General features: G+C 42.4%; 1 protein-coding gene across 2 annotated transcripts in view; it reads right to left on the minus strand.

The window, feature by feature from the left end:
• LOC136829514 (uncharacterized) overlaps nt 1–12,500 on the minus strand; it is a 602,709-nt gene that overhangs the window by 253,231 nt on the left and 336,978 nt on the right. Inside the window, exon 1 of one of the 2 annotated variants that reach the window (XM_067088308.1) lies at nt 1,788–7,657. The exons of the other annotated variant lie outside the window; for it this stretch is intronic. Within the exon in view, the coding sequence (XP_066944409.1) occupies nt 2,381–5,203 (2,823 nt within the window). The 5' untranslated portion in view covers nt 5,204–7,657 and the 3' untranslated portion in view covers nt 1,788–2,380. Of the gene's footprint in view, nt 1–1,787; nt 7,658–12,500 lie in introns of those variants that run through there. 2 annotated transcript variants of the gene reach the window in all.

Genomic DNA, 12,500 nt, shown 5'->3' on the forward strand with positions numbered 1-12,500 from the left:
TCATCTGTAACTTAAAAGGATCATTTAAAAGTGAAAAATAATTTATCCCAGTTCCACTGACCTCTTTCCCCCCTCCCCATCCCCTCCTACAAAGTTCCCCAGATAATACAAGCAATTCCTACTTGACCATGAATATTCAGTAAGGCAGAGCAAAGACTTGTCACCAGATGCTAAAGTGCACTGGGGTTATGGGGAAGGGGGAGGTGAAGTGGAGGGGGAGCGGGAGGGGGAGGGAGAAGGGAAGGGGGATGGTGAGAGGGAGGTGGAGGGGGAGGGGAGGGTGATGGTCATGAAGAATATTAACTCTGCAAATTAAAATTACGACTGAAATAATGATTAGCAGATTGTATAATAAAATCTATATTATTATCATTTATTATTATTATCATTATTAAAATGGTTGTTGCTGCTCAGTATCATAAAGCTTGCAACAATAATAAAATCACAACGAAAACAACATAACACCCACCATAATTTAAAAAAATAAATCCTATGTACTCTTTCCAGGAACAAAAGTGAAATCCTCACTTTTCACCCTTTCCGGGAATCCACAAGAAATCCTCTCTCAGATCGCAGCCATTTGGCGAACACTAGAAAAGCTTTAAGGGAGAGAGAGAGAGAGAGAGAGAGAGAGAGAGAGAGAGAGAGAGAGAGAGAACTATTTCTTCCTAGCTTGTAAATGGTACCCTTTTCACACACAGATTATATATATATTTCTTCCTAGCTTCTAAATGGCATAATTTGAGAGAGAGAGAGAGAGAGAGAGAGAGAGAGAGAGAGAGAGAGAGAGAGAGAGAGAGAGAGGTGGCAACCGCTAATGCATTGATGGCAAAATCCCTGTTGCTTTAGCAAGCTCGCAATTGCTCTTCTTCCTCCCCCCAACCTCCGAATTTCTAAACTTGTCCAATCACTCCCTTTCCCTTTACACTCTGGCGATTATTACCACGTCTGGGAATTGGTAGAGCATTTGCATCTCGACACTTTGGGATTGTTCGCTCCTCCCCCCTCAACCTCTCAAGACTCTAGCGAAGGGAAACGTTCTAAAGGCGTTTTTTTTTTCTCCCACCTCAGAAATGGAACGTTTTAACACGTTCGTTTTCTTTCCGAGGTGGGCTAGACGTGTAGAGACTTTTTTGGCTGGGTGTAGATAAACATAGAATTTGGTCTGTTTTGGTATACCAGTTAAATGGGATTCAGTTCTTTTGCAATTTTATATGTTTATACAAGCATACGTATAAGTATGCGTGTATGTATGTGTAATACATATACATATATGTATGTATGTATGTCTATATGTAATATATGTGTATATATACATGTATATACGTATATACAGTGCATATATATACAATATATGTATGTATATACATATACATACATATATATATATATATATATATATATATATATATATATATATATATATATATATATATATATATATATATATATATATATATATGTGTGTGTGTGTGTGTGTGTGTGTGTGTGTGTGTGTGTATGTGTGTGCGCGCTCGCGCACAACAATACTCCACATTTTAATGGGTCCGACGCAGTTTTTTGCATTATCAACATTAGATCATTTAGGAAAAGAAAGTGTGTGTAAAACATAACGTCATAGTTTCTCAAGTCAAATACTGGAATATTATTTTGATATGGAAAGATATAAGAATATCATAAAACTAGAGTCAGTATAAGCAATCATAGAAATTCCTAAAAGAAATCGAGAGTACACTAAAATTCTACACTACGGTATCAATAGAATTCTGTCAGTTCAGTCAACTTACTCAGTGGAAATTTTGGAGGCTTCTTGATCGCACTGATTGTCAGTCCGTGTCCCAAGGAAGACTTCTTCGTGGATTTCTTCCACTTCCTTCTTCCTTCCAAGGGCGTCGTCGAGAGCAGAGGGGTTGCGGGCAACGATGTTACGAAGTCTCGGATTAAGGCTGGATTTTCTGGGGTAGCCTTAAAACAACAACAAACAACAACAACAAGTCTCAGAGAATCGGCCGATCATAAACTATATGATTTGTATTCAACCACAAGCGAGCGAGAAACGTTTTAGGGAAGACTTTTTTATTTTTAAAAAACAGATAGAGTCGTCACGCTCTCTCTCTCTCTCTCTCTTTTTCTTTCAACTAGAGTGCTTGCTTGAGTCCGTGAGCTGCCATCTTGGAAAAGTGTTTAGAAAATAAAAAATAAATCTCTTTCTATTCCGCAAGTGGCAACGATCTCTGCGTGTTTGTTGAGCGTCCAGACACCACCCCTCATTACTCCGTTTTATTTGTGTATTTATTTTTATTTTTTTTTTCTTCTTGGTACGCAACTGTCGGACATTATTTTCGCTCTTGAAACCGATAAAACATTTGTTCGACCTAACCTAGGCACTGTTTGGACGTTCCTTCGACCCCTTCCCCTTCCCTTTCCCCTTCCCCTTCCCCTTCCCACAGGTGACCGAACAGGTGATGATGAACATCCCCGTCAGGATGAGGATGGCCATTATGGTCTCTCTCAGGTGACAAGCCGCCCACAGGATATACCATAACGTCACTGGGATCTCCTCGACCTGCGCGCGAGCCCACAGGATCGGCACGAGTTTATGGGCGTGCAGCATTCCCTCCGGAGGGCGGACACCGACCTGGACGGCAAGAGAGGCGTTGATGGGGACACCTAAAATTGGATGGTAATAGATGAACGATCCGTGACGGGACTCATTGGCGTCCAGACCGTCCACTCCTACCAGGATGTTGTTGGCATTTGTGGGAGGGGCGTCCTTCGGTTTACCCTGATCGAGGGACACCACCTTGGCTGATGAACTCGTGGCCGGCAGAGTCTCCGAAGGGGGGGCGTGCGTCTTGTTGACGTGCTTTATGCGGCTGCTCAGAGAGAGGAAATGCGGAGCTGATAGCCAAAAAGGGTAGTGCTCCAGGTGACGGCCCATAAGCAGTAACCTACCGATTGTCTCCAGCAGGAAAGGCTCGAGGTCGACCACGCCCAGGACCTCGTCGAAGCCGTTTCTGTGCGAGTCGCCGTCGAGGAAGTTCTGGTGCTTCGAATGCCGGTGGTGCTTCTTGCGCTCGTTATTCCTGTGTCTCTGGATATGGGGGTTGGAGGTGGCGTCCAGCTCCTCTCCATCCTTGACCCTCGAGTAGCTCAAGGACGGGTACAGTTCGGGCTTCCCGTGAGGTTCCTCCTTGTCCTTGTCGTTGCCCAAGATGAACTGGTACCCTGGGAGGCCGAGCATGTTCACCTGATGCCTGTACTTCAACGTGAGATTCCTCCTAATGAACGGCACTGGGAGCAATACGGTCTTTTTCGTATCGAGAGGAAGAGGGAGGAATATTTTGCTTGATATCTCTTCGAGGGACTTCCACGACGCTTTCACTAACGTGGGTTCCTCCGTCGACCTTCGTATTCTTTCAAGGGCAGCTATGAGCGTGCTCTGGTTGTTATAAGGCAGCGTCGTACCCACTTCCGGATGCCTGTATAAGGTCGCCGTCGTGGACTGGGCAGGCGAAGTGGATGGGGTACTCTTCGACACCTGGGTTACCTGGGTGGGCTTCTCCGTCGGTTCCCTGATGTCATTCGGCAAGGTGTCGTTCGAATTTCCCGCCGTAGGGGACCTCTTAATCCTCGACTTCTCGATCTGCGCTTGGATGCTCGAGAGGAAGGTGGTGTCGACTTTGAACTTCTTGAGATTGTCGATGATCATGGTGAGAAGCGCCTTGGGCGTGGTCTTGTGGTGGTCGTGCATGTGGAACCCGAAGTAGGGAAGCTCGTTGCTCAGGATGATCATCTTCATCAGGTCGTACACCTGGAAGGGCGTGGACAGGGTCATCCTCGACCTCTCCGGTATGTAGTCTATCTGGAGGCCCGACGTCCTCTTGAAGGAGATCTTGAAGAAGAGCGGACCCTTCTCGTGCACTATCACTCGCGAGCTCGGCTTCTCGCTATTCTCGTCAATGCTAAAAAAATTGATTTGGACGGATAATTTCAAACCCTCTAATATGAATAAAAATCTAGGATCGGCGTTATTGATAGCTTCTTGGAATTGCGTGAGATTAGAAACGGCTTTTTTAGTATTGTTCGGTCCGTATCTGGGGTAAGGCTCCCCGTATAAGGCGTCTGTGTTGGTCATCCTGAAAAATATGCTGTTGTACGACACGAATTCGTCCCCGAAGTTCATATAACTAGTCCTGAGCCACGACCAACAGTCCTGCAAGAGGTCGTCCACGCCGTGCTTGACACCGTGGTCGTACGTCACACCCAACAGGATAAAGGACAGGCCTAAAAGTACCCCCAGTGTCCTCGGCACCGACACTTCGCACGACCTCAGGGTTTCCTCTGACCCGTCTGAGCTGACGGAGGTTTTCCTGATGGTGATCTTCGGGATATATTTACGGATGGCACTGAGAGCTTTCGGTTCAGACTTGACCCCACACGTGGTCGTCTGTTCCTTCACGGGCCTCTTTTTCAACAGCTGAATGATTCGGAGTCTCCTTTCCGGGTGCACTTTGGAACAGGCGTCCACTTGGTCTAAGGAGGGCGAGCGAGTTCTCCCGTAGTGGGTGAGCGACCTCAACCAGGTGGATAACTTGTAACTCACGGACATCCTACTGACGGGGGACTCGCGTATGCTGTGCGTGTCGTAAGGTTTATTCATGAATTCACAGCCTTTCTTGTTACAGACACACACGCACTTCACCGAGGGCCCGTGCAAGGGCGCGCTCACCACCGCGCTCTCCGACTCGCTCCGAATCTCGTGGATGGCGTCGATGCTCTCCAGTTTGCTGTCGCTGTCTGCGTCGCCCTCGCTGCTGTTACTGCTACTACTGCTACTGCCGCTGCCACTACTTCTGCTACTTCTGCTGCTTCCCCCCTTTGTCCACTGGGTCTCGACGAACTCCGTGTAGCTCCCGTCCATTTCGCACTCTTCGGAGAACTCCGACGGGAGGCCGTTGGGGCGGCCGCCGGAGTTGGGGGACGAGGACGACACCACCACAATCTTGTTGCCGAGGTTGGGCGCATAATCGAGGGGGCAACACTCGATGAACTCCGAGGTGTCATCCACCCGCGTTTCGATATCGAAGGGGTGATGGAAATCGATCAGTTCCAGCGGGATTTGCTGCTGCTGGTAGTGGCGAGGGCGGTCGTCCTCCGAGGACAGAGGGAGAGTCGGGTGGGAGGAGTAAGTGGGATCCATCGCGGACGAAATGATGACGGTGAGAATGGGGCTTATGATGCTGATGCTGATGATGCTGGTGACGATGTTGACAGTGATGGTGATGGTGGTGATGCTCTTCTCGTCGAGAGGACCGCCCTTATTCCCTCGTCACGCTTCGCACACTGGTCTACTCACGTCATTTTCGATTATTCCATTATCTTGTTTAAAGTACTCCATCTACTTTTTAAGTATCTCATTCGCTCTGAGTTGAAATGAGGTAGAATTTACCAATATATCTTCAACAAGTATATAAAGTTGATAACAATATCTCTTTATATATATTTATATATATCTATATTAATTTTAAAATGGCTCTATTCACAGAATCCACTTGAAGACATTCTAGCCCTGAGTGGAATCAGCAAGGAAAACAAACTTTTAAAAAATACAAGCTAATCATTTTTGGCATCGTGGCAACGAAAAATAAACTTTCAAGAGAGAGAGATGAAAAACATTCTCGTACTATTAAAAATATCTTGATTAATTTGTCCATTTAAGAGAGAGACATTCTATCTCCTTGTATCTCTCGTGGCAGCATGATCGAGTCCTCTCTATACTTCCCATTTCAACGGGAGAGACTGTCCCAAATCGGAAATGTATTCTTGAAGAGGTCACGAATATTCGTACAGACGTCACGGATGTTGTTACGAATGCAACACCCGGGTTTTATAATGATCGAAACTCGTCACATGAAGCATAATTAATCTTCATTTACTAAACTTCCTTTTGACAAAATAATTTTACTGTAAAGTGATTTCACTCGCTAATTCCACAAGCACCCAGATTTTTTTCCTCAGCTGATTTCTCATAAACTAAATCATTAATTCCTCTAAAACTTTTAAGATCAATGTACGAACGTTCAGATCTTTTACCTAAACTTTCGAGAAGTCAAACAAGATCAAGGAAGGCCCGAGGCAAAAAAAGACATTTTAAAAGAGAATAAGGACAGAGAGAGCAATTTAATACGAGCACTGTTGACTTTCCCTCAGAGGACAGAAGGGCAGTTTCCACATCGCGTAAATTATTCATCAAAAAGTGTTTGAATACATTTCAGAGTCTTACTTCCATTACTTCTTCCTCTCTCTCTCTCTCTCTCTCTCTCTAGCTCACTCTCTTGTCTGACATCATCACTCAACCTGGGTGCATATTCTCTCTCTCTCTCTCTCTCTCTCTCTCTCTCTCTCTCTCTCTCTCTCTCTCTCTCTCTCTCTCCTGCGAGCACACACACACACACTCTCTCGTCCGTTTGCAACTATCTATCGAACATCGATTCCAACCTGTTCGGATGCTTGCTTTTTTATGATTTTTTTTTCAGTGTTCGTATGTCATCCCCAGCGTGATCCAGCTGGTCAATCAATCACATCTGCAGGATGAAATCCGTCAGGAGGTGTCAGTTAGGTATTCCTGTTGCGGGTTGAACAGCAGAAGCAGCTGGTGGTGCTGCTGCAAGAGGGGAATGAACCAGTTCTCTCTAAAAAGCTTGCGAGGAAGGAGCGATTTATCAATATGTATGAAATTCCCCTCCTCCCAAAAATCACTTTTCCTCCTCACTCTTTTGACTGATATACGGGGAGGCTGTTTATCTCACGGGATCCCTGTTTCGGTAGGAAAAACAACAACGCATCACTTTCAGTTGGTTTCCGACACAACAGCACCACTACTGACATACGGTGCACCTCTTCCACACTTCAAAAACGCCCGACGAATTGCACAGGTAAGAGGCGGAATGACTCTCTTCTTCACACACACACTAACACGTTGACGACAGATCGTTCGCAGAGGTGCTAACAGGTCCGGCGGCGGCAGCGCACCTGCAGAGCTCTAGAGGGTCTTCTTAAAAAAAAATGGTTAATAAAGAGAAGCATCAATAAACGTCCCGGGGAAATGGCGAGAGATGGAAGAGAGTTCCACGCCCGGGAGAGATGGGTAACGTGGGGTCTTCTTCGGTCCGCGCGCCGACGACGACTGAACTGGACGCGACGACGTTCAGGCAGATACGGGCTGCTAACTGAGAGGAGGAGGGAGGAGGAGGAGGGAGGAGGAGGGAGGAAGAGACTGTGTGAGTGTGAGTGTGTGCAAGTGTGTACGTGTGTCTGTGTCTCTGTATGCCAGGGTGCTGCGTTCCAGGCACAGGCTGAGAGCTTGATTCTCTGCTGAAACCCGGCTGAAGAGAACGAGAGCAAGCAAAAGAGAGAGAGAGAGAGAGAGAGAGAGAGAGAGAGAGAGAGAGAGAGAGAGAGAGAGACCATGTGAGTGTACGTGGGTGCGTGTGTTCCGCTAAAGGGGAAGGGGAAAAAGGAGAGGCAGGTAGGTAGAAGTTTGTATAAATAATCCCACCCCTAAACATTGCTATTTCCAATAGACTCTCTTTTTTTTTTATTAACTTCTGTTTCTACACAAAAAGGACATTCTTCTTTTACATCTTTTCCTTTGAATAAACAGTTGGCCTACTCGGATCTCTATTCCTTGGAGAGAGAGAGAGAGAGAGAGAGAGAGAGAGAGAGAGAGAGAGAGAGAGAGAGAGAGAGAGAGAGAGACGTGAAGACCTAAAACATTTACAGAAGGCGACAGAATCAGACCATCTTGAACACACACCACACAAACAAACACAGAGAGAGGAGGAAAGAGAATCTTCCATACAGATAGACAGAGCCTCAAGCCTCTATTTTATCAAGACCCTTAAATCCCCCACCAACCACCAAACATAGGACCCACGGCCGGGTTTCATTCCCGAATCGGCCCCCAACTCGGCAAGCTCCCGGTGTAACAAGTGTTATTAACCAGCAACGATCGCGGGCGGAACGCCCGCGGGAAGACGGGACCTACAGAGTATTCTGGTGGGACGTAATGTCTTCTTAGGAAGGAAGCAGAGAGATGAGATGTTGTAACGAGAGGAATTATTATGAGATGACTGGAATACGTTTACTGATATACTTCATTAAAATCGCGGATATGTTGGTGTTAAATGTATTTTTTTGAAGTTTCTGGAGATTATTAGTATATATCTGGTAAGTTATATATATATATATATATATATATATATATATATATACATATATAAAACATCAGTATTTGTAAGCATACAAGTATATATATATACATATATAAAACTTCTAAGTATTTCTAAAGTATTCAAGTATATATGTATATGTATATGTATATATATATATATATATATATATATATATATATATATGTATATATATATATATATATATATATATATATATATATATATATATATATGTGTGTGTGTGTGTGTGTGTGTGTGTGTGTGTCTTATAATTCCCTAGGCTTTTAATGACTTGTACAATAAGATTGGTGAAAGGAGTTCTTCTAAAATACATTTTTGATTTCCTCAACTCAAGGAAATGGCCCATAGAAACTGAGCCAGTAATGTATGACCCATCTTTCCTTTAATACAATAAATTAAAATCAATAAAATTATTACGGATTGACCGCGTCTCTTGTTCTGCTCAAATGTGTTCCTCTGATCTTATACGCAACAAACAAATCCAATACATATTTATATCTGCTGGTAGCTACTTATCGTTCCATTGGACTGTGACAATAAGATATATCTCCATAATTCCGTTCGCTTTCATTATTAGAAAACGCAGAAAAATGTCCACTGAAGGCTCAGTGATGCGTGAATTCATCATCTGCAAACATTTCGCAACTACGACCAACTGTCTTTGTACCCAACAAAAAAAGAAAAAAAAAGGAAGTAGTTGACACATGCCACCCAAAACGTACCCAGCACATGCTATGGACAATGATAAGACTGTTTTAACATACACCAGTTTGAAAGCCGCTAACAGTATTGCAAGTGTCCTATTTTCATACAAAAAACAAAGATTTAAGGTTTTAGTTTTCTGTAAAAGAAAACTTATGTGCCGGCTTTGTCTGTCCGCCCGCACTTTATTCTGTCCGCACTTTTTCTGTTTGCCCTCAGATCTTAATAACTACTGAGGCTAGAGGGCTGCAAATTGGTATGGTTATCATCCACGCTTCGATCATCAAACATAACAAATTGCAACCCTCGAGCCTCAGTAGTTTTTATTTTATTTAAGGATAAAGTTAGCCATAATCGGACTTCTGGCACCGCTATAGTTACCAACAACACAGGCCACCACAGGACCGTGGCTGAGTTTCATGGGCCGCGGCTAGGAGTTTCATGGGCCGTGGCTGAGGCTACCACCGGACTGTGGCTAAGTTTCATGGGCCGCGGCTAAGGGTTTCATGGGCCGTGGCTGAAAGTTTCGTACAGCATTATACACTGTACAGAAAACTCGATTGCGCCGAAGAAACTTCGGCGCATTTTTTACTTGTTTTTCCATTTTTGGAAAGGTTCCTTAACGCCTCACGCCGAATTGGAAAAGAATTATTTCTCATCTTAATGACGGAGAAACCAACATTCTCATCGAAGTTTGCTGTGAGTCAGAGGCGAAAAGTCATGGGGGAAATAATGTGACTCTTGGTAGTGTTATTGATGGTACCGTTTTTTTTTTTTTTTTTTTTTTTACTGACTACTAGTGTTTTGAGAGCTAAGTAGACCTAAGACTAACATAGTTTCAATTCAATACAATACCAGTTCAAACCTAACATATACAGGTGTGTACACTCTTCATATTACGGTGTACGGTGCTTTCGTTTCATCTCCCATCAAAGGCATAAAACCTAGCCTTGTTCTTACTTACTTGCATGCATACATACATACATACAGAACTATAAATCCATATACATATTACACTTAACAATAAATGTATATAAATGTGTATATTACATATATATAACATATATATATGTATATTAAATACATATGAATATATATAATGTGTATATGCATATATGCATATGAATACATACAGTATATAATATATATATATATATATATATATATATATATATATATATATATATATATATATATATATATATATATATATATATAAATATATATATATATATATATATATATATATATATATATATATATATATAAAATATATATATATATATATATATATATATATATATATATATATATATATATATATGTGTGTGTGTGTGTGTGTGTGTGTGTGTGTGTGTGTGTGAGAGTGTGTGTTTATGAGAGAGAGAGAGAGAGAGAGAGAGAGAGAGAGAGAGAGAGAGAGAGAACAATGGGATAAAAAATTGTGCATCCCCAGACGGACGGACATTGAAGTTGTAGCTAAAAGTGGGCAAAAATACTCTTTCATTCAGCTCGAGTATACAAACTATAAGGAGTCGGAAGCAGCTCTTAAGCCTAAGTCAGACAGTCAGCTGCTTTTGTTTTTGACTGACACTTCTTGTGGGTATCTGGACTTCCGTCTTGCTTGTTATCCTAACAGGAGCTGTCATTATGCTTTTAAGTGTTCATGCTTTTGGGTTTGTTTCATCTCTCTCTCTCTCTCTCTCTCTCTCTCTCTCTCTCTCTCTCTCTCTCTCTCTCATACTGAAAACTATCGTACAAAACCATCAATGTATTCAAATGTGTTTTTTTATCTGGTGCGATCTCAAATTCGATTCAGTTCAGTTGTCGCACAAGAGAGAGAGAGAGAGAGAGAGAGAGAGAGAGAGAGAGAGAGAGTAACACAAATCTTTTAATACAACTCTGAAATATTAAAGGTAATTCGAATTTATCATTGTATGTTCTGCATCCCATCTATTAGGAATTTCTTATCTAATTTGGAATAATGCTGCTGTGTAAGTGTTTGCTTATTTTCTTAAATGGTATTAAATATTTCCTTTTATTAAATTAAGTTCCTCTCCATGCGAAAAGTATTATATTGCGCATTGTTCATTATTTGCGAGACTAAACTAGATAAAAATGCGCCCGAGTTTCTTCGGCGCAATCGAGTTTACCGTACAGCGTATAATCAAGGCCACCGAAAATAGATCTCTGTATAATGCTGTATGGGCCGCGACCCATGAAACTTTAACCACGGCCCAGTGGTAGCCTTTCCTATATCGTTACCAGACGCACGATTATGGCTAACTTTAACTTTAAATAAAATAAAATAGAAACTACTGAGGCTAGAGGGCTGCAATTTAGTATGTTTGATGATTGGAGGGTGGATGATCGTCATAGCAATTTACAGCCCTCTAGCCACATTAGTTTTTAAAATCTGAGGGAGGAAAGAAAAAGTGCGGACAGAAAAAAGTGCGGACGGACAGGCAAAGCCGGCGCAATAATTTTCTTTTCAGAAAACTAAAACTTTCACTTTTAAACAACAGCAGCTAATCTTATTAAGTCAAGGAATCAGTTTCCCCCAAAGCAAAAGCAAATATAACTTGTTCGGGTAGATATACTGCAAGCGCTGAATTGTACTCTCTCTCTCTCTCTCTCTCTCTCTCTCTCTCTCTCTCTCTCTCTCTCTCTCTCTCTCTCTCTCTCTCTAAAACAAAAGTCTTTGAAGTTTCATTATTTGCTTCTGTTAAATACCAGGTAATTTGATCAAACAAAAGCTTTGCTTTCAGTTCAAGTAAGATGAGGAGTTATACAAGCAGTATGATGTACCTATGCTCCCACGGAGAGGGAGAGAGTGGGGTGGTGAGCAGTATGTATTTTTTGCTTGTTTATGCATTTCCATAAACGCGTGAAGCAATCAAAATTTTATGTGAAAAGCAATAGAAAGAGAGAGAGAGAGAGAGAGAGAGAGAGAGAGAGAGAGAGAGAGAGAGAGAGAGAGAGAGAGAGAGTTATACAAGAAGTATGAAGTATATACTAATGCTTCTACGAGAGAGAGAGAGAGAGAGAGAGAGAGAGAGAGAGAGAGAGAGAGAGAGAGAGAGAGAGAGAGAGAAAACGAGTTATAAAAGCAGTATAAAGTGCTAATGCTTCCACAGAGAGAGAGAGAGAGAGAGAGAGAGAGAGAGAGAGAGAAAGAGAGAGAGAAGAGTTATACAAGTAGTATGAAGTATATATTATTGGTTCTACGAGAGAGCGAGAGAGAGAGAGAAGACGAGTTATAAAAGCAGTATAAAGTACTAATGCTTCCACAGACAGAGAGAGAGAGAGAAAGAGAGAGAGAAGAGTTATACAAGTAGTATGAAGTATATATTAATGGTTCTACGAGAGAGAGAGAGAGAGAGAGAGAGAGAGAGAGAGAGAGAGAGAGAGAGAGAGAGAGAGAAGAGAGAAAGACAGTTATAAAAGCAGTATAAAGTAAATGCTTCCACAGAGAGAGAGAGAGAGAGAGAGAGAGAGAGAGAGAAGAGTTATACAAGTAGTAGTATGTATATTAATATT

The sequence above is a fragment of the Macrobrachium rosenbergii genome, chromosome 44, assembly GCF_040412425.1.
Source record: "Macrobrachium rosenbergii isolate ZJJX-2024 chromosome 44, ASM4041242v1, whole genome shotgun sequence".
Classification (NCBI taxonomy): domain Eukaryota; kingdom Metazoa; phylum Arthropoda; class Malacostraca; order Decapoda; family Palaemonidae; genus Macrobrachium; species Macrobrachium rosenbergii.